General features: G+C 36.0%; 2 protein-coding genes across 3 annotated transcripts; both read left to right on the top strand.

Annotated features, from left to right (window-relative positions):
* Window positions 1-3,962: 3,962 nt before the first annotated feature.
* On the top strand, window positions 3,963-10,058 carry LOC128207972 (uncharacterized). The gene is made up of 5 exons (XM_052911210.1): window positions 3,963-4,608; window positions 4,859-4,927; window positions 5,110-5,136; window positions 6,906-7,062; window positions 9,332-10,058. Exons 1-5 carry the CDS (start codon window positions 4,305-4,307, stop codon window positions 9,474-9,476), a joined length of 702 nt encoding a protein of 233 aa, XP_052767170.1. The 5' UTR covers window positions 3,963-4,304; the 3' UTR covers window positions 9,477-10,058.
* A 2,228-nt stretch (window positions 10,059-12,286) lies between these two features.
* LOC128207971 (uncharacterized) lies at window positions 12,287-21,686 on the top strand. 2 transcript variants are annotated; one of them, XM_052911208.1, is made up of 5 exons: window positions 12,287-13,161; window positions 15,342-15,474; window positions 15,820-15,921; window positions 16,031-20,387; window positions 20,534-21,686. In XM_052911208.1, exon 4 carries the CDS (start codon window positions 16,076-16,078, stop codon window positions 20,093-20,095), a length of 4,020 nt encoding a protein of 1,339 aa, XP_052767168.1. In that variant the 5' UTR covers window positions 12,287-13,161; window positions 15,342-15,474; window positions 15,820-15,921; window positions 16,031-16,075; the 3' UTR covers window positions 20,096-20,387; window positions 20,534-21,686. The 2 variants fall into 2 exon arrangements, with proteins under 2 accessions (XP_052767168.1, XP_052767169.1); XM_052911209.1 differs by lacking the exons at window positions 12,287-13,161; window positions 15,342-15,474 and adding an exon at window positions 15,563-15,600.
* Window positions 21,687-23,016: the final 1,330 nt, after the last annotated feature.

Genomic DNA, 23,016 nt, shown 5'->3' with positions numbered 1-23,016 from the left:
AATGCGCATTACACATGTTTAATTATTGTTATAATTTAAACACGCATATGATTCATATAAGTTCATAAGCATATGAAGAAAATATCTCCTACCACCAAAGCATAGGTAATTGCACAAACCATGTTGTGCAATACGCATTTTCAATCAATGTTATAATTTAAACAAGCATCCCGAGACCCTCGGTTGACATTTGTGGACATTGGATGCCGGGCCTATCGATACCGGGATTTCTGAAAAGGATATTATATTACCCGGTACCGACTGTGATGTAAAACCCGGTATCAACATAATCCGAAACCATAAACTGTGACACTGGCTCTTCCCAATGTCGAAACCGGGTAACATAAAGAATTTATGTTGGCATGGCATGCGCGATAATAAAAGTTATCGAGTCAAGTATGGAATCATCCTGATCTTTTCTCCTGATCCATGGTAAGCTGACGAAGATGATGATTTACTACGTTTTGATTTGGCATTTCTCAATGTGTGTAATAATGTCTGACGTATGTACAGTAAACCTGACTGCAACATCAGTGATACCTAATTGAAGGTGTAATGAAGCTCCTTTATGACGCGTGTCGCATGGTTGCCAATTAATGGATGTGTGAGTGCCAGTGTCGGAATGTTCCCTTCATTCAATTCTTTAATTGCATAAAACAATACAATATTCATAGCAACATTTATTTTACCCATTAACAACTTTATAATAGAATGTTCTGATTCTTTTTTAATCTGACGAAAAATGTTAATAAAATATTATGCTACACCGAGGTGTGTTTAACAATACAGCAGTTAGCACTTAGCTAATATTATGAAGAATTTTATATGATTTAAGTGTCTTTTTTATTAATGACAAAATATGTTGTTGTTGTTTTTTCTTAGTTCTATGTATTTTGGACATACTAAAAAAGAAAGATGTTCTGTTGCAAATATATAATATTATCCTGTCACCTGCATACAAATCGGTCCAATAACAAGGTGCCGTGTAAACTTTAGTTTATTAGGATCGTAGACCACGTGATGTTTATCTACAGTCAGGTGGTCATGTGACCGCGAAAACGAACTTCTTTTATATATTCTGCAATGTCAGAAGAAAAGCAGAACTGCGTTTCAGTATCTTATCAATGGACCACTAACAGCCGACCTCAGCAATCACTCGCCCATAAAGTCCCACCATTATGCAAAATAATGACACTGGCAAAACAATCGACCTGAAAGTGAAATCTTCATGAGATGTGAAAATCTTACCCCACCCGCAATGCTGGAAACTGTGAAACAGCATTCAACGATACTCGTCGATAGTTTATTCCATTTCTGTGGTGAATGACAAAATCTCACTTACAACAGAAATGAATGATCTCTTTGCCGGTGCAGTTATGATCATTTAACACTATCAACATCATTTAAATCCATTTAATATGTTGCGATTGTTTGTAAACACTCGTGATCTTGAATTTTGACCTGTGTACTGTACTCTGACTTGCGGAATAATTGTTACATCATCAGATAATGTTCAGAGACTGATCCATGCTTATGCACGTTTAAAAGTATTTTTATGTTTTGAATTGATATTGACGTAGTAAAATGCAATGACTTTGAATATAAACGTACTAAAAAAGTTGAACAGTTTTACGAACTATTTTAGGGGCGATTTAAACATGGATACCGAGTGTGATGACGTCAACGGGGAAAAACAGTTGTCCCCCTTACTTTTAAAGATTCTTATTAATTTTAAGGTTTTATAGTGTTTAATTAAACAAAGTAACAGGATAAATAGAATACTAGGTCAGTGCCGTGGATGGAGAAAGTTTATCTGGCTCGGCTGCGGATTTTATCGGGTTCGCCTTCGGCTCACCCGATAAATTCCTCCGCCTTGCCAGATAAACTTCCTCCATCCACGGCACTAACCTAGTATTCTCTATTTACATGATTTACACAATAATTTATTTCTTGAAGTATATCTCCCCTGTTTGGGGAATAATTTGTGTATCGATGAGCAAGGCATGTTGTAAAGTAAGTTTTCAGAAACTTTGCATTTTCGAATGAGTCCACAGGTGCCATGGGGTTGATGGCAATAATAAGACATCAATAAGTTGATGTTTTATTACATGCTCTTTCATGGGTCGGTAGAATTTATTACTTTAAGGCCCGTAAACGTCTGATCATAATTCTGTATTTATTAAAACACTTATTTGTTAATAGCTCAGATTAATTCATTTAACTATGTATATTGTTTATACAAGAATTGGATATGTATTAGTCAGACAGTGAGATTATCAACTCTGAAAGTGTCAACTTTAAAAAGCACTGGACCAATAAACAGATACACAGGAAATTGACCGCAGGCTGTGGTACAAGTGCAATAAACAAGGGACGCACAGCGGGGACATATCTTGTCGCTCATGCCTGAAGTATAATATAATATATTATAATATGTTAACTTCAGGCATGAGCAAAGGCGTGACTTAGACAACAAAATTGGAATTTTCCTTTATACGATTTTGCATACATATAAGATCTATAATACTTTAACTTACCGAGAAAAAGAGATTAAGCACGGCGTTATCAAGATCAACATACACTGGGTGTTAATTCAAATGAATTATTTATTTTCTAATCTGTTCCCCAAATATCACATTAAAAACCAAAAACCAATTATTATCAGATGATAATGTACTGTATTAAAGATTTACAGCTTGTCAAAATTGTGAAAATAAATGGACTGTCAACATATAATACATGTCTCCGTGGCTTAGTGGTTAAGGCGTCCGCCTACGGAGCGGGAGGTCGAAGGTTCGAGTCTCACACGGGGCTTGTTCTGACATGGCCAGTTGCCGACCCAGCAGCTAGTTAAATCGAGGGGTACCGATTGCCTTCCTGCCAGGCGCCTGGTATTTGGGATAGGAATCGGGGTAAAGATGTTCACGAATGTAGGTGTCTCATAAACCCAACGGGCTGGCCCTTAACTAAGAGGGGTGACACTATAATAAACAAACATTAGTAGGATATGATGCTCTAGCGAAGGAGGTTATATTCTGATGACTATATTCACTCAAAGCTTGTGTCACACTTATCTCAACTAAAAACGTTTTTAATTGTTAGGATTACATCACCTGGGATTTTTATGACACATGAAGTACGCTTAGATTTGTCAAAAGCCGTGTACTTTGCCTTAGATTTCAACTCTGAGAAATCAGTTGGTCAAGATTTTCAGGAAAACTTTAGGATATTAGAGAAAGTTCTTTATTACCGTGGATAGAGCTCTTAAATGCGGGGTTAATGGTTTTTATTTCACAAAAATTCTCCAAATATTAAGAAAGTTATCTTTAAAAACCTTACCTGAATCGAGACTTGTTGACATTTGTTGCCGTGCACTTTACCAAATAAGTCACGTGGGTTCTCCACCGTGTTACTTCCTTGACGTCAGTTCAAGGTCGTGGCGATACTGAGCTGAACTTTCGATTTCGTTCAATAACTGAAGAATGCTTGTGTCCAGGTAACTCAAACTTGGTATGTTGGTGAACTGCATATATGCTTCCTTTAAGTCATTTTCAAAAACATTCGCAGCGTCTTTGATGCCTTGCATTAAAATTAGTCTTGTTATATTATTGAATATATTTTATTGGTGAAAAGATAACATCAATAAACCACAAGACATTTTTGATTGAGCAGTCTTGGATATTTTGTTGACGAACTTTTTCTTCAAACTTAATAAAACATGAATTTTGGAAGCATTGTACTTTTTGGCCATCCCTACCCACTTTTGTTCTGTGGAAGGCTTAAATACACACACAATTTAATTTATTATCAGTCATTATTTCAGCCCGAACCGTTTCTGTTTTGTTAATTATTTAATTGGTTTAAGCAATGATTTTAAGCTGTTCAAAACACGCGCTTTGTTGATGTGCGTTCGACTCTGTGTAACTCTATGGGTTTAAAACAGAGTTAAATTTATTCAATACTGCACAAACTACATAAGAGTTACATGCAGAATGCATGCTACAAAATGTGAATGCTGTTCGTATCATATGAGTGTACAAGGCAACCATGTGAACTATCGGGGGAATACTGCGTGAGGAAATAAGTATGTTTCTCATTAATACATATCTCTATATAGCGAACTTATTAAAGATATAAAAATAAGATCTCAAATAGTTTAGCATGACCTACATTTCTATCGAAGCCACGCAAGTTTCACGGTCGATAAGACTCATTGACTCATCGCGAGTCAAGATTAAACTTTAATATATCAGCGTGGTTACAAACCGAAAGTTGTTTAAAGTAAAGTAGTTTTTAAAGTTAAGATGGATGAAAAAGCGCGAATTTTGCACACCAATTTGAAAACATATATAAAGGATGAAATAGAAACAGGAAGTGACCAATACCACGCGTTTGTGGAGAGTATGAAAGGATATGGCGTCCCCAAAGGAAGATTAGCAAACGCCAAATCATTGTATGACAAATTTGTGTTGTTGGAAAACGTCGGTAAACTTGGTGTAGGGAATTATGACAGCCTTCGCCAGATGGTTAAAAGTAGCGGACTTGACGAACTTCTACCGAAAATAAACGAGACGGACAATGAAATCAAGAAGCTGCGGGCTGTTTCAGGTATAATACTTGTTCCTTTTAGCAGTACTTAAGGCAAATGTGAGGTTATTACTTGGTCTTTGGCTTGATCCCAGATAGTTACCTAATTATAATATCTAGGTATGTTGAACAATACTGCCCTCAATCAAACTCGTCTTGTAAAACATACGCTTGTAAATATAACTTCCTGTTTATTCTAACAAAGACGATATACCATGATAGGCCTTAGTCTTAGAAATATCGTTATGTACACTTAAAAACTCGTTTTCAGGTGAAAGTACGGGCCACATTGCCCGGAAACGGCAGCATGACCATTCAACAGGAGACGCAAGACTCCCAGGTAGAACTTTTACAAGCGGGGGTTAATTTAACAATGCTGTATAACCTACTGAACAAGCATTTACACAGGCTTACGCCTTTGATTTTAAACATAGCAATATCTCCCTTTTTCAACATACAAAAAAGTCAGAAATATATGTCTTCAACGATTACCATTCTTCATGTTGTTCGTTCTCTTTCCAGAGGCGAAGCAGTCCCGTGTTGAAGCAGGTGGGTTTTTTCCTAGTACACAACCTATATATACACACACTTTAGTGATCGAAGTTTGTAATTGTGTCACATCTTTAAAATGCAGGACTGGGGAAAGAACACATGTTATTTAAATCTCTTTAAGTTTCTTCGTTTACACATACAATTATATACTTGAAACCTCGGCTTTGAAGGTAGTACTGGGAAAGTAAATTGGAGAACTCCGGAAAGTTGTATTGTGTGTATCAGTGTTTAACACTCAGTTAACTTTTCTTGTACTATACCATTTCAAATAAAACAAAGGGCAGTCTATGCCGCTTAAGGAGCCCCATCTTAGTTTTATTACCAAAGTTTGATAAGGTGATTAGTTTCCTCAAACACTTTGACAAACCTGTTTCCAAAATAATGTTTTGACAGTGCTACGTCAGACGGCCGTATTGTGAAAAGGTTTATCGAAGTGTTTTAAGAAACTAAACTCTCAATCAACCTCTGGTAAAAGACCAAAGGCGGGGCCCCGTAAGCGGCGTAGACTGCACTATGTTTCATTTAAAACCTTGGAAAATAGTGAAGATATCTTTGTTTAAAGTCTTCATTTTAAGCAAAATATTGCCTTCCGACGTAGCATTTATGACGCAATTGATCACGTAGTATACACACACTGAAACTGGGCACGTTAAAGTACCAAGCAAGAGCCGGGGTATTATTAACTGGACTCCCTTGTTTATCATTCTCTTTCGCTCTGTTGCCATTAATTTAAGCTGCTATAAAATCATTGTGTGGGAACGGACACCAGATATAGCTCAAAAAGTAATCAATCGATAAGCGTTTGATTTTGACACATGGACCGTTTTCTATCATTTTTTTTATTTTATGGTGATATATTTAACAAAATCGAAGAGTTTTGAATTACTTGATACTGTGCAATATACGACTATGATGGAAATGTGTCTCCTCTTTTGTATAATAGCACAATTCTCGCCGAAAGTTGAATGATCGCTCACAAATGTTCATTTATGTGGTACGATTTCAAACATAAATCAACAAATTGAAAATAAGAATAAAAACTGAATCGAGCGATTTCATTGTAATTACATAATCTAGTAATGTGTAAAATATCAATATGATATATAATGCTGTTACGGAGATATTCATACCTTTTGATACCCTGGAAGTGTTTTTATCGAACATTCTGAAATGGGGATAGGGTAATTTAAATTTAAATACATTTTTTATTTGATGGTAGATTTTCTTTTAGAATCCAGGAAATGATACACATTAAGCAATTATCAAGCTGAGCATAGTTTGAAATGGTGCCCTTTAAGGGTGTGCTACCTTAATAGTCCTTATATGCCATGGTATGCTGTTATTAATAAAACTGTCAACCTAACGGCAGTGAACTCAATTAAAAACTGTTGTATGCTTTTAAAAACTAAAAAGAAAGTCATGCCTGTGATAGCTCTAGTTTTGAATACGATCAATTTTTAAAAATTACACACATACTGTGTTCAGGTGATATATTCCATTGAGTGGTGATTTGATCATAAAAAAATATATTGTTCATATTATGCTGTGCAGATCAAAACCCAGCAACTGTACCTTGTGGACATGTCAGAAGTTAATATTTTTAACACAAAAGATAAGTTCAATAAATTTTGTACAGCAAAATCAGCCTTATACAAGCAACAAATTTAACCCTGTAAACTGTATTAGTATTCGGATATTTGAAAGGATATTCTCCCAGCATCTTAATCTTGTTAATTATTCTATATGCTTTTATTCTTGTTTCATAGAAATTACTGACCAAGAATTATCTCTCATATCCAACTATGTGGGAATAGAATGGCAGAGGCTCCTAATTGATTTGAAGATAACACAGACCAAAATTGATCACATCCGGGATGATCATCCATATCATGTGCAAGACCAGATTCGCCATGGATTGATGATGTAAGTTAAATGAACAGTATTTAAAACTAGCTTATATAGACAAAACATGTTTTAATAATGCACCTTTATAAACCCTTTTATCAATGCATAACTACCACTTTGAAGAAATGTTGTTTTGCTCAATGAAAAGTTGTTGATCTGTGTTCTAGTGGACTGTGATCTGACACAACCAAGGCTTTGCAGGATCTGTGATTCCTTGCTCACCATTAAAAATAGGAATTGTCAACCGGGAGGGACATTATAAGGGGAGTCCTGTGTGACAATGCAATGCACTGAAACACATTTAAAAAACCAGGGTAGCTCTTACCTCACAAGTCTAATACTCTTTGTGGAGCCAAAGCCCTTGGATAAGCCAGTGGTGTCATAAAATCAACAAACAACTTCATGTTTTAGGAAACAAAAAAGCCCAAAGGCAAAAATAAATTTCGGTAAGATTAAGATATTGGGTCATTGTAATAATACTAATCTTTTGATCAGTGATTTCAGTTTTTAGAAATACATTTTCCTCAAATTCACTGTTTTTAGCTCAACTGGCCAAAGGCCAGAAGAGCTTATGCGATGGTAATGTGTACGTAGCATGTGCGTCAGTGCGTTTGTAAACAATTCCTTGTTAACACATTACAGCCTTCAATCTCGATGAAACTTGTAAAGTATCTACATATCCATTAGAGCTTGGTTCCTTTCGAAAACCAGCCAGATCTGCCCATGCATGCCTAGATTATGGGCCTTGATAGTATAAAAAATCAGAGCATCAGTGCATCTGTAAACAATTCCTTGTTAACACGATACAGCCTTCTGTTTTGATTGTATCTCGATGAAACTTGTACAGTATCTAGATATTCATTAGAGCTTGGTTCCTTTCGAAAACCAGCCAGATCTGCCCATGCATGCCTAGATTATGGGCCTTGATAGTATAAAAAATCAGAGCATCAGTGCATCTGTAAACAATTCCTTGTTAACACGATACAGCCTTCAGTTTTGATTGTATCTCGATGAAACTTGTACAGTATCTAGATATCCGTTAGAGCTTAGTTCCTTTCGAAAACCAGCCAGATCCACCTATGCATGCGTAGATTATGGGCATTGATAGTATAAAAAATTAGAGCATCAGTGCATCTGTAAACAATTCCTTGTTAACACGATACAGCCTTCAGTTTTGATTGTATCTCGATGAAACTTGTACAGGATCTAGATATCCATTAGAGCTTGGTTCCTTTCGAAAACCAGCCAGATCTGCCCATGCATGCCTAGATTATGGGCCTTGATAGTATAAAAAATCAGAGCATCAGTGCATCTGTAAACAATTCCTTGTTAACACGATACAGCCTTCAGTTTTGATTGTATCTCGATGAAACTTGTACAGTATCTAGATATCCATTAGAGCTTGGTTCCTTTCGAAAACCAGCCAGATCCACCTATGCATGCGTAGATTATGGGCCTTGATAGTATAAAAAATTAGTGCGCCTGTAAACAAATCCTTGTTAACATGATACAGCCTTCAGTTTTGATTGTATCTCGATGAAACTTGTACAGTATCTAGATATCCATTAGAGCTTGGTTCCTTTCGAAAACCAGCCATATCCACCTATGCATGCGTAGATTATGGGCCTTGATAGTATAAAAAAATGCTATTGTGTAAACAATTGCTTGTTAACACGTTACAGTCTTCAGTTTTGATTGTATCTCAATGAAACTTGTACAGTATTTAGATATCAATTAAAGCTTTAAAAATTGCTATTATTTTAGCTAAATCTATTTTTAGTTAAGTTTACATGAGCAAAGTATATTTTTAGCTTAGTTTACATTTAAAGTCACAATTGTTTGTGAATGTTTGTTCAAATAATGCCCCTGGGGTCATTACTGGCCATGTCCCTGAGTTGACAGAATGTGTTATACTTAAATTGGAAAATGTTAAAAACCTTTTTGTCTAAAACAACTATGCAGATCCTTGCTATTTTGAACAAGGCTTAAGTTAGTGGTCCACTACCATGTTTGTTCAACTTATGCCCCTTGCGCCAAAATTGGCCTGGGGGTCACAAGTTGCATTACACATTTATGCAAACTTACGTATTATATTAAACAGTTAAAAAATTGCAAGTCTTTTTCGTCTTCCTTTCTAAACATGACATTAATATGATGACCACGCACACTTCATAAGTGATGTTGATCACACAAACCCAGCCAGTAGAGCTTAGGCCCTTTTGGGCCTCTTGTTTTAAATAATGCATAGTCAACCAGATTCACATCATGTGTATGTCTGTATTTTTAGGTGGCGTGATCAAGACATGAACAAAGGGAGACCTCGAGACAGTCTTATACGGGAGCTAATCGATGCGGCAAAAAAAGTACACAATGCAGATCTGGAAGAGATATTACATAACATATTAGGTAGAACAAGGGAGGATCCAAAATGAACATTTTTTTCCTCAGGCAGTAACAGTGTTTAGTGTCATATACAATATCATTGTAATACCTACATACCAGATGTTATTTTGGAAATGTCATATTTTTAGCTCATCTGAGCACAAAGTGCTCAACGTGAGCTCTATGTCCAGCGTCTGTACAGACGTCCGGGATTTGCGTCAACAATTGTTTATAAACATCATTTTCTTTAACACGCTTGGACAATTTTCCTTTAACTTTATAGGAATGATCCTTTGTTGGTGCTCTTTCAAAATTGTTCAAAAATAATAGATCCATGCAGATCTCTGGTTGCCATGGAAAAGGAAACACCACAAAACTTTTTTTGACAAAAACATGAGGCCTAGAGCTTAGACATTAGGTGTGTAACTTTGACTAGTGGATGCCTATAAATTTTGTTCAAATTATGCCCCTGTGGTCAAAATTAGCCACACCCCGTGGGTTACAAGTTCACTATAAATACATTTTGTTTAAATCTGATATTTATGTAAAGTTTACTCTTGAAGCAAGGACAGCAAGTCTTGCAATATATTCTCCCTTTCTGTTGGAGATTAAATGCTATTTTTAGAAACAAGGGAATAGATAATATAATTTATTTATTCTTCAAAGGAGTCACTTCAAAGGTAATTATTGTTCTTTTTATAGGTTTATAGGTTAAAGTAAAAAAAAAATCTTCATTTTCTAGAAGAATTTCTTTTTTACTCAATAATGAATTTTATGAACAGACTTTTCTGTTGAACTACATGTAGACCATTGTAAGCTGAAATCTTACATTTTGTGTGGATACTGAATTCATCTTATATAATCATAAAATTAATTTATGTGTATGGAAGGAAAGCTATGTTGTGTTAATTGGAAGTAGAGACATTGTTATTTGTGGCTGATCAGTGTGTAGTTTTATCAAATCCTCGGGAGTTTAAGGCAGGTTATTGATTTTATTGGATGGTGCACTGTCTGTCATTCGTGTTTCTATACTTAACACAATTGCTTGTGAACAACAAATTATACCCCTGTGGTCAAAACTGGCAATGCCCCCAGGTTTTCTGTGGACTTATGTTTGACCTACTTTGTTATTTTTCAAGCTGCAGTTAAGAAATTTTGTACCATGTGTACAGTTTTGAAACAAATATTAAGGTTATCCTATGATGAACTTGACTGTGACCTTTTGACCTACATGTGTACTTTCTTTTTTGGAAGCTGCAGCAATGACATTTTGATCATGTGTACAGTTTAGAAAACAAATATCAATGCTGTGCTTGGATGACCTTGTAACTTTTTCACCTATTTTCTTATTTTTGAAAGCTCTGTTATGAAATTACGAGCATGTGTACAGTTTTGAAAACATATATCAATATTGACATTGTCAGGTGACCTTTTGACCTACTTTCTTATTTTTTAAGCTACAGTTCTGAAATTTGGACTATATGAACAGCTTTGAGAACAAATATCAAGATATATTGATTACCAAGGTCAAACACTTTTACTCAGATGAGCGATTTAGGGCCATCATGGCCCTCTTGTTGTAATTTCCAATAGAGTATCTAGTTAAATGTAAAACCAAAAATAGTTCCTTACCTATTTAATGAAGACTTGAACAGTTGATATAGCTATTACATTTCCTGTGCATTTCACAAGAAATCATACACGAGCTCGTAGGGATGATCCAAATTAATCAGGATTGTTCTCATATAAAATATAGTTTAATAATAAACATACACAAATACATAAACAAGATGCGGATAATTTCCGCTACAAACACTAAGAATATTAAGGCAATAGTGTGTACGGTGCAAAAGTGGTCTGAACAGTGTCGCTAACGCAGACTCGGCGCATGTGTTGGGATGATGTTAACAGCGTAAATGATGTCAAACTAGAGTTTTTCAAAATACTTGCTGTCACACTGAATACACCGTTGGTGGCGATGAATCCATTGTTGTCTCATAATCTTTGATAATTTGAGATGTCGCCGTGCAGAGTTCTATCAGCAAATCAAATTCTTCTTCTTTCAATTGAGTTTTGATTAATGGAAAGAGGGGTAAATCAAAAGGTGCCAAATCTGGAGAATATGGTGGGAAGGAGACGCGAGTACCTGGATCTCTACATTATGCCATTTTGTACATTTTGAACATTCTTACAAGTATTGAATGGTACTTGTTTAGTTTTGCATATGTAATGGTCTGCTGTATTCGACGGATGTGTGTTCATAGTATAACATTAATTGCGTTATAGACGGAAGTACGTTCATAGTATGTATGTTTACTTGGTTGGTAATATGCAAATTAGCAAAGCCCGGGCTCTGTGTGAATTGAGAATTTACAGTACAGTACACTCAACGAGTTAGACCTACTTTCCTCGCTCACTCCGAGGGATAAAGTCGATGAGCGCGGGTTTCCTCCGAGGGTAAAACTGTTGCCCTGGCTAAAATTCCCCCGAGTTCCTCCGAGTTGCTGGCTTACCGCCGAGTTTAATATGAACGATAGCGTTGAGAATCGTCCGATTTTATGCTCCCGCGGCGGAACTCCGAGTCTAATCAGATAAGCAAGAAATCATTCTTGTTTAGAAGTTATTTATTTTTATGCTTATGCGCATTGTTAAGCGTAAAAGATTCTTACATGTACCAACGTTTAATTTGTATTTATGTCCATAAACGCCAATTCAATATTGTCTTGAATTATAAACATTAAAGTATATCCACTAAGTTATTGCATCATAAAGCAGCCGACTATTTACACGATTGAACCATGACCTCTGACGTCAGCGCGTGATCAATACAATGTAGAATATACTATTTATTATTGGTGGTTAAAAATAGCTATGACGTTTCGTGGAATTTTCCACAGAAAACGAGGCAAGAAGGCCTTCAAAACCATGCGCTGTGAACTTTGAACGCGTGTTTGACCTCCTGATTTTCCGAAAATGTGTAACCTAGAACTTCTCGGAAGAAATTTGTTTATCAGTCAGTGGCAAAAACACGTTTATAAGATGCATGTGCAACTAGTGAAATACGACTGCATTCTTGTGGTAAGCTAACTTCATGCAAAACGGGCAGAGGAAAAAGAATGATAGCAATTTACTGGAGCCGTCGTAATCGGTTGAAAATTTTAATAAAATAAATATAACTTTAGGAGAGGCCTGTTGTAAGTTTTTCGGTATCTTAAGTAGAGGATTACCTTATATGGAAAATGCTTAAAATAGCACATGACGTATTGCAAAGGTTACGATCTACGCACACTTCTGGAGAAATGACCCGGAAACTGATGCTTTCTGTCACGGAAAGCTCACGAGAGAGATTCGATTCGAATTTCTTGAGATTGAAACTGAGATTTAAGCTTGCTTAGATATCATCGCTGACCAAACTTTAAATCAAAATACTACTCGCGCCTTTTTTTTGAATATAATTGTGACTGAATTAAGTTCCTAGAATTATTTATCGCGTTTTCGCTTGTATTGTGAATCGTCATTTGATTTCGCGACTTTATTTTTAAAAAAACCCAGCAGTATTTGTCTATATTTTCTTTTCTGTCGAGATGCACATCCAGGTCGAGGAGCGTGTGTTTTCTTCCATTGCAGATTCAAGTGGATGTCTTGGTAGTGCGCTTGTGGCAGGTGATTCCAACGTACATCGTATCCAAGCAGCGATTCAAAATTGGTCCACTATTCGATGCCTCCCAGTATCAGGTACACACATTTTTAAAAGGCAAATGGATGTTATTTAAATGATTATGGCGAACTATTTTGCTTCAATATTGCATAAAGATGTTAGTGAATGTATTATGACCCAAATAATCTGCCACAATATTCAACTTATAGTCTCCTTCAGTTTTGCAGACGACATATTTCATCAACCCGAAGACCTTAGCCTTATAGTATCCAATTTGCCCTGGTATATTTGATGGTTATTACTGTAAACACTATGTTATGCACCAGTAAATTGTAACCCCCCCCCCCCCCAGGTCCGGGGGAATACCAGGGATAGCCGGTGAAAAGGGCCATGTTTCTACTTTCCAGGTGGCCCCACAGGGCCGGGTGACTGCGGTGTTTTTGTCATAGCGCCAAATTAAGCCGAGATTGGGCTTCATGTAGAGTCTCTGAGGTGCGAGGGCATTTGGCCGGGGTTTAACCATCAGTTCGTTCCCGCAGGGCAGGGATTTTACCCGGGGTTGGCTGGACCGAAAGTCAAAGTCCCGGCTATTCCCCTGACCCTGGGGGCCAAGGTTACAATATTGACTGGTGAATTAGCGTAGCACTATTATCTCAAGGGTATTCTGTGAGGAAAAGTGTGTCCATGCAGTGTTGGCTTTCAACCCAGAACTGCTCGAACCAACTGAGCTTTCCGGACATGAAGGATTTCGTATCCAAACACTCTCTAATTTTCCCCATATTTACATTTAAGGGTGATTCTGGCACTCGGTTCTTTCTTTTCTGACACCAATAAAGACATCCGTGGAGGTAGTGAAAGTACCCAGTGTGGTGGCTGGACACATGAATACCAGAACAATAGCACAGCCCTCTAACCAATTGGCTAGCTGGGCAGCTGGTTTTTACACATGCACACACACACGCATATACACATGCTTCATGCCTTCCACCAATAACCTTTTAGGCTGATCCAGAGATTCTTGCATTTTACTTTTGATATATCCGTATATAAGTAGTCCTGCGAGAAAGAGTGCATCCTGTGTGTGGCTTGAACCCATGATTTGATTGCACTAGCATGGCATTCCAGTGATTAATTTTGTGCAAAGGCTTCTCAAGGCTGTTTCACTGGACCATAAATTTTATTTTTCCCAAATTTTTTTGTCCAATTTCATATTTGCAAATTATGTTGATTTATACAAATTGCAGTGAATTTTATAAAAAAAATCTTGACATGACAAACTTGTTCACAGCATAATGTTTGCATAAAGAAGTGATAACATGTCTATTTACCATTACCCACACACTGTTTACTCCACTCCGCCATTTATTTTGTAGCTTGTTCTTGCTCACACATTTTACACTCCTTGGCCCCAATTAACCTATAAGCTGATTCTGGCATTTTTACCTTTTATTGACACAAGTAAGGAAAACAATTTGGAGGAAATATTGTTTGTTTGAATAATAGCCTTCTTTTGGACTCAAACCCATGGCGGCAGGAACATTAGCACAGTTCTCTAACCTATTGAGCTGGGCTGGTGGTTCTTACCCACACAAGGTACAGATACATGTAGGCCAATATATTGCTAGAAGTAAAAATGTCATATATTGCCTTGTTTCTCAGCCATTTCATCTAAAGGTCCCTGTTAGCTCAAAGTACTTGTTAAAGTGATTGGTGTATACAAAATGTTTTTCTTAAGTTTCTAGTTAAAGACCTTCTTTCTTTTCACTTTTCCTGTTTAAACATCCCACATATCAGTCAAGCTAAACTGAATAAATTTTTTACGTATATGGACAAACAAGAACTCCACACGACCACTTTTTAAACAGTGTATTATGTGAAAAGAAAAGGAAAAATGTTTTTTTATTTAATACCAATTAAATTCCATGCGCCAATCATATCACAAGATATGGTACTGCATATTCCATTCCATATTAATTATTGAATCAAATGTTTCTTGATTGATTTGAACCATCCAATACCAAAATAATATTATTAATACATCAGTCAATTGTAACCACGCCCCCCCCCCCCAAGAAATGGTCCTTACCGGGGTTAGGGTTAGCAGTTTGTCCCCACAGGGCTGGGGTTAAACCTGGGATTTGCTGGACCGAGAGTGAAAGTCACCGGTATTCTGGACCCGGGGGGGGGGGGGCGGGGGTCGTGGTTAAAGAAAACATAAAAACAAAAGCTACCATTGTTCAGTTTACCTCAATTGTAGGAGCCAAGTTTGTGAATGACAAGAAGGGATTTGTGGCAGTTCTGCAGCTTTCATTGAAGAAGGAGTTTTACCCATGTGTCTATATTCATCTTGGCTCCAATGATGTTCAAGCCAGAGAGGATGTGTTTTATAGGTACACATTAAATATGTTTGATTCTATTTAGTACGAAGCAGTCTTTTCAATAAGCTTCGTCAAGGTACCAGTTTTTAAAGCTACGAAGACCTGGAGTTACACATTATACACGACCACTTCTTTGATGTATGGTGCAAAAATTTTTTTGTAATGTTTAACTTTTTTGCATGTTTATAACACTAAATAGAAAATTAAAAATGTAATGACAGGGTTTATCAATAGCCATGATGATCTCCTTAACCTACTGAGCAATAAATAATTAGCTGTTTCATTCCCTTGTGTTCATGTATGACACTGTTAGACATCTTTCTGTCAATTTTATTTCCCAAATGATTTTTTATTTAGGACAGAATCACCTTTCCTTCCCTAGATGATTGGCTGGAATATCTCCCAGAAAAAAGAATCGACCCAGAAACCACTGATTTACGCTTCTGTCCAAAACACCTGGTAAGACCTTTTCAATAGTTTCCATATTTGAACTCAATGTGGAAATAAAGGAGTCTTTTTCAGCAATATTTCACTCACAAATATGAGAAATATTCAATGTCTTTTACAGAGAAGCAAGCTGAAGTTGTTACTGTTTGATGAGGACTACCTGGACATGCCGACAAACAAATCATACACAATGAGCGACCACCTGTGTACACTGGATTTTGAAAGTAATCATTATACTAAAAATTTCTTAAATATTGAGAAAAAATTTATTGAAAAAAGACTTTTGTTAGGTGAAGACTGGTCAGATTATAATGGTAAATTTGAGGAAAATGACACTGATTCACTTTTAAGTCCAGATCCAAAAGTCCGCAAGCACAGGCAGTTCCATGGTGGAAAATATCAATTCCACTTTGTCCAAACTTCACGTCCTGAATTAAGTTCAAATTCTCATTCTGGAACTAAGTTAAAGCCTGTAAAAAGAAAAGCTTCCTGTACATTTCCAAATGAATGGTCAAGTATCTTGCTGACAAATTTACGATTCTGTTCTCATGCCATAACTATGCAGAACTTATTTCTGAATTTGATTTTAGACGAAGGAATTGTTGATTGCAAAAAACTAAGTTTTCTTAAGTTAGAATATGACACTGCTCTATTAGCATCAGCCAAAACCTGCACCAAAGGTGTTTTTGTTTGTCATGTATTTAAAATCATTGTAGACAATGCTGAATATCTGTACATCCGCTATGTTGAGTCTGGAGTGTATGCTGGCCTAATGGAACAGAAATATTTGCAAGAAATCAAAGATACATTTCATTACACTGACAATAATATGTTTTTGCATAATACATTAACAGTGGAAGATATACAGAACATGGAATCTGATCATATAAAAGATAAAAAGGAAAAGCCGAATACATATAAGCCCAGCAGCAGACTTAATGATTTCTTTAAGCAAAAATTCATTCCAGGTATTGCTGATACAAGACAAATGAATGACACTGATAATATTAATTGTTTATCCTTTGCAGTATCAATTTTGCCCTTTTCTTCAACCTCAACTGCCAAGTTTATGGATGCTTGTACTGCAGGAAAGGAAGACCGTCTTCAAGCTTTGCTTTTAGATTTTAGGCACTCAAAATTGGAACAGGTTCCTCGAAACTCGAGGGAAATATTTCAGCAGCAATATGAAGGAGAAGAAACCCTTTTAAGTCAGTCAAAGGCATTAAATTGTTTACCAGGTGATGTCAAAAGAAAAACCGAACTATTCAAAGGTGATCCAAAATTTGCATCCAACTTCATAAACAAGAAAAAACCTCAACTCAGAACATCACTTAGATATCTTACTTTCAGTCTCTTTTTGCAGAATGAAATTAATACAATTTTCACTAAGTATAGAACATATTACCCAGATTTAAATGCGGTTCAATGTGAGGTTTTAGAAATTCCTGCACTAGAGAGGCCATCTAAGAAGAGGAAAAGCACAGCCTCTGTGAAGGTGACAAAAGATGTGGAGCCATTGAGTGTTATGCAGGAATCAAAAAAATCTATGTATGAACAATTTTCTATTGATTTAATAGAGGATGGAAAGATATATATTCAGGTAGCTGAGGAAGACACCATGATATGTTGTATGAATGATTATAATGATTCTGGTTCTTTAAGAAAAGAAGTGTATGTTTATACCACTTGGCTAAAGCAAGAATCTGGAGACTACTTCCATTGTACCTGCAGTATATATAGAACTTTATTTGATATAGCTCATAGCCAAACTCTAAATTATTCAAACAGGAATAGCTGCATGCACTGTACATTCCTTAAGTGTATTGTTCTTCCAAATCTACAGATAGATGAAAGGGCTACAGAAACCAAAACCCGTAAATTTGTTCAGGAGGGAAAGCAGTGTGCTGGCAAGGATTTGATTGAATTAAGTGACTTTAATGGTACACGGAAATTTTCAGTTTTGGCAGAAGGAGAGACTAAACCTGTTTTTTTATCACTGAGTCACAACAAGGCCAAAGCAAATTATACTGTGACCTGTCACAATGGCGAGTGTCAATCAAAGAAGGGACACAAACGATATTTAAATAACTTGAATTCTTCCAATCTTTGCAGACATTTATTTGTGCTGAAACATAATCCAGAATCCTGGATTGATTTGCATGAAAGAAATGCCACTAATGAAACTTTTTTAGATGACCAACTACTAGATGATGAAACAAATGATGATGCTGGTGATGGTGATCCTGTTGATACTAATGACAATTTTGATCCTGAAACAGGTCTATGGAAGTATAAGTGTGAGAGCAGCCATCCAGCAGCAGCTAGAGAGAGTGATATGTTGAGGCGTAACATCATCAAACGTGACGGATGGAATGATTTGACCTTGAGTAGGCAGGCTGATGGTTCATTGAAGGGTCCCAATTTCTATCCAGATATGCCAGACAATACATGCTGCTGTGGATCTGGATGGTTGAAGCGAGATGATGATCCAGATTACTCTGAAAACGGGAAATTGATTCCTTTAGGTCGAGTTCTTACAGTTTACACACAGTTTGCGCCTGTGCAGTGTGATGTTTACAAAAGAGTCTGTTACAACCCGATAGACGACAGTCGCTGTGAACTTGCATGGAATGAAGGCCAGAGTGAATCAATTCATGTTTTTAGTAGTAAAACAGCTGCAGGTGACGAAATAGGATGGGAGTTTACATCATCAGTAATGAAAACTGGTTGCACTTTTTCAGCATACTGTCAGATGAAGGATGAACTTTACAGAACTCGTGACCCAAAGGCCAAGTTTATGGATGCAACAGTTTTTTTAAAATGGTGGTTTAGTTGGGCAGCTAATATGAACATTGATTTCAGACAACCATGTGACATTTGTAGGTATGAGCCTAATAGACTGTGCTGTGATGGAACCAGAGTAGGCGTAGGTTTCCGTCATTCAAATTTCACAGAAATAAGTAAACCTGATAGTTCTTTACAGACACAGCAAACATTGCATCGACGGATGGACAGATGTTACCTGAAGAATAAGCCTGGAGTTGAAAAGAGACAGATGATCGCTTATCGTGAAGCATTGGATAATATAGCCCGAACTACAGTTGCAGAATTTGAACCGTTAGATATTCCAGAAAATAATGATAGAATTAATTTACTTATGCAGGCTCTACCTGAGGAGGCTCATCAATCATTCCAGCGATTTACTCGAGGGATGTCAGAATTTGAAAGAGTAGCTTATGCATCTGTCCTTAAGATGTTGGCTACAACAGCATCTGTGACAAGCATTTTGTCACCAGAATATGCACTTTTCTTGCAGGAATTTCTAACTAATGAAAATCTTTCAGATTTTGAGTTTAACAGACAGATGTATGAGATGAGATCATTTGCTCCAGAAATACGGGACTTGATCGCAGAATCGATGTTGAACAATAACAACATTCTACCTGATGACATTAAACTTTTTCTAGTTCATCTTACTAATGAGTCTCTAAACTTACCAGTTTATGCCCCAGAGGATGCTACTTTTCAATTCGGAACATACAACCCTGAGAAGCTGGGCCGGGCTTATTACTTCAATGAACATGGTGTTAAACTGAGGAATGTACGCAAATTTCAGATAGATGAGGACCGAGCAGGCAGAAACAATGACCATGATGATGAAGCTATGGACTTTGAGCGATGCAGAAAGATTTACTCAAAAATACAACAATCAGCACCCGGCACATCTAACTTGTTTCTTTGGTTTTGTCCAGATCACGGTCATTGCTATGGATTCCACATGACAGTGGCTGAAGGCAGAAAAGATCCATCAGCTTCATTATACTCTCATCTAGCCAAACCTCCACAAGCAGTGTTTTATGACTTTGCCTGTAACTTACAGGAATATTGCCTCAACAGAGAGAGTGGGTACTACAAGAATGTTAGATTTTTTCACGATATTTTTCATGGTTATTCACACAAATGCTCTACTTCTTTTAGAAGCTCTCGACTTCAAGGATTTGAAAGTGTGAACTCAGAAATCTGCGAACAGTTCAACAGCTTCATCCAGATTCTGAAGAAATCAGCAAGACAAATGACACAATCTCATTTCTGTTTCTATCTTCAGTTCTTTATTCATGAGTGGAACAGGAGAAAAAGAGTTGCTTACAAGAGGAAAATCAGCACTGCACTAGCTGGGCTTTTATGAAATGTATAACAACTTTGATTTTCAGAGAGCTGTGCATCATAAAATGATCAAATGAACTATGTTTAATTTATATTTCATTCACTTCTTATATATATTTGTTTGACTTTCTCATTTGCGTATACTTTTGACTAGTAATTATCACTGCATCTGCAATTGTTTTCGGTTTCTGCTGTGTTTGTTAGTATGTTTCAGTTTGAGCGAACAGACTCCAACTTTGGCTTCCAGCTTTGCTGTTGAGAAAGGTCAACAAGTTCCACCAGAAGTTCCACCAGAAATACATCACGTCTTTAATGTATGTTAATAATTATTTACATGGTTGTAAACTAAAAGTTCAAAGCATAAATATCTTATATATATAATTACATAAAGAAAAATGTTGATTGTTTATAAAGCTATGAATTAATATGTTTGTTATAGAAATTCATATCCCTCTTTCAGGTTTGAGGCAGATTTTCCACAGCGTCTTCATCCAATCTACTTGTGTCGGCATGTGCAACTACTTAATCTGAAGGCTTGGAGGGAATTGTAGCTCAGTGCTTCATCCTTTATGTGGATAAACAAAAGGGAACCAGAAGGATCGATCTAAAGACATTCTTTTCATAAATCTGTTGGTGTCAAACAATATAATTTTGATTGATCAGTCTTCTTAGTGCCTGTAGTGAACAGTATGTATTGTATTATATGTAGTATAATAATCAATTAAGTGTTGATAAATGTCTTACAATTATCGTATAACCCTTTATATCAAGTTTTGTTATTTAATTGTAGAACAGCAAAAGAAACATTTGTGGATTTTAAAAGATAAGGCAGAGGCTATGTTTACACTGTAAATGTTCAACTGGTGAATTCCATTATTTGTTGCAATATCTAGATTTTGATAATGTAAGGAATGATTTCTGATTAAAGTATTACAATAGGAATCCAATCTCTGTTATGCTTAAAGATGCACTTTTACTCCCAAATTAGATATTCCACAGTTTATATGATTGTTTTTTATATAAAAAAATAAGATTCTTATGAAGGATACAGAGTTGAATTTGAAAGAAGGTTGCAGGAAACATAAAGATCATAATCTTTTAGCACTCATAATCTTTTAGCACTCACCAATCATTTAATATTTTTAATTTTAGGAATTAAATACACAGTTACAATATTGTTATCAGGAATCAATATTTTCCATAAATGCATTATTTAGTAAGTAGTTAAAGGTTTATCAGTCGAAATGTATGTTTCATACATGTGTATATTTTGATTTTGAATAAGAGTCACTTGAAAGATTTAGCTAAAAATGTTAGAAGAAGAAACTGAAATTGCCCAATTCTGTACAAATAATTAAGGTCATACATTCGCTTATACACATTTTATCAATGTGGAATGTTAACTTAAATTGTTTCTTAAGTATGATATAACAATCTATATTGCATAAGTAATTGAAGATATTGTTAAATACCACTTGTATGTGTACATGCTGGGTACCCCTTGCACATAATGAAAGCTAGGTATGAATAATATACGATTTTAAAATAATTGCAGTAAAAGACGGCAGTAAACTGAATGGAAGCTGTACACACACTTATAAGTACACCTTCACGTGCTGTTTACACAACATCTCATGTAACTACTGAGAACACATGTTTACAGTACATATATTACACTGCTTTATTTGGACTCATTTTATAAAAAAAACCCATTTAATTCCTGTTTTGTTATTATTTGTTATAAATCAAATGCTTGAAGTCATGTTTTATGATCTTATAATAAAATTTTATTACGGGTCTAGTTGTTCGTTGTAGCATTGTTGAGTGAACGTCTCTGATTTTGCCTCATAATTAATGAATTTCACACGAACATGTGTATGGAACCTTCTGTAATGTTTGTGATGTATGAGATTTGCTGTTTGGAGACTTTCAGACGGAATTCTTTCCTTAGAATTAGAATGTACCATTGTTTATTATCGCAATGTCTGTTAACATTGCCAGCAAAGCACAATAGTAGAATATGGAGTCTGCAAAGAAACTGGAGCAAGTAAATGAAATGCTAATTATTACAAACTTTCAGTCGTTTATGGAACAAAATGTAATAAATGCCTCATTGGCCAAAGTCAAAAGCTAATACACAAAAAGGTAAAAGGTAAGCCTGATAGATACTTTTTATTCCTCCATGAAATGAAGAGCAAAACATTGATATATATACTAATAATGACACATATTATGAATTACATTTAACACAATAATATTCAAACAATACGAGTAAACCAAACATGCATATTATGTACACAAGTAGACAAACAGAATAAAATATCAAGTACTCTCGAAAGATAACAAAATTAAGCATTGGTAAGAAATATTTAGATTTAGAGCAGCCCTCTAATCCTAGGTATAATTACACACATGAATGCAAAGCTAGTACGAAAAACGAAATAACTAGGAAAGCAAAGTGTGATTTTACAATATACCTAATTCTGGATCAACTTAATTCAACAAGTTATTGACACAAGCTACATATGATTTTAGCAAGGTACAAATTCTGAAAATTGATATCCCAATGTCCGTTTTGATCAGTCTGGTCCCTCGAGAGATTGTTTTGAAACTTACCATAGGGAGGTAGATCTAGGGTTTCTCGACCCTTAAAGTCACGCAAATCACTTCGATCCGAGTAAACTTCCCGCTTTGTGGTAGATTTGTCATATTTGACTAACTCCTTTTTTATTAAACTAGACCCTCGATCAGATAAAGTAATGGCTGTGGTCATGCTTGAAGGTCAATATAACTTGACCATGACAACATTCGTGACCTTGACCAACTTCCATATTTATGTTAAATATCCCACGTTAAAAAAAAAATCAGACTTCGATCCAAGTGTATATTTTGTACTAACTAAATTCTGCTGGTTGGAAATGTGTTCACCTATAAGGTTTGCAC

Source organism: Mya arenaria, chromosome 11, assembly GCF_026914265.1.
Source record: "Mya arenaria isolate MELC-2E11 chromosome 11, ASM2691426v1".
Classification (NCBI taxonomy): domain Eukaryota; kingdom Metazoa; phylum Mollusca; class Bivalvia; order Myida; family Myidae; genus Mya; species Mya arenaria.
This window is presented reverse-complemented; position numbering and strand designations above follow the sequence as displayed.

Excerpts from the sequence above, each read along its gene's own strand:
- LOC128207972 (XM_052911210.1), top strand. The coding sequence starts at position 4,305 with ATGGATGAAAAAGCGCGAATTTTGCACACCAATTTGAAAACATATATA. Across the intron at positions 4,609-4,858 it reads GAAGCTGCGGGCTGTTTCAG|GTGAAAGTACGGGCCACATT; the intron begins GTATAATACTTG and ends ACTCGTTTTCAG. Across the intron at positions 7,063-9,331 it reads ATTCGCCATGGATTGATGAT|GTGGCGTGATCAAGACATGA; the intron begins GTAAGTTAAATG and ends CTGTATTTTTAG.
- LOC128207971 (XM_052911208.1), top strand. The coding sequence starts at position 16,076 with ATGCCGACAAACAAATCATACACAATGAGCGACCACCTGTGTACACTG.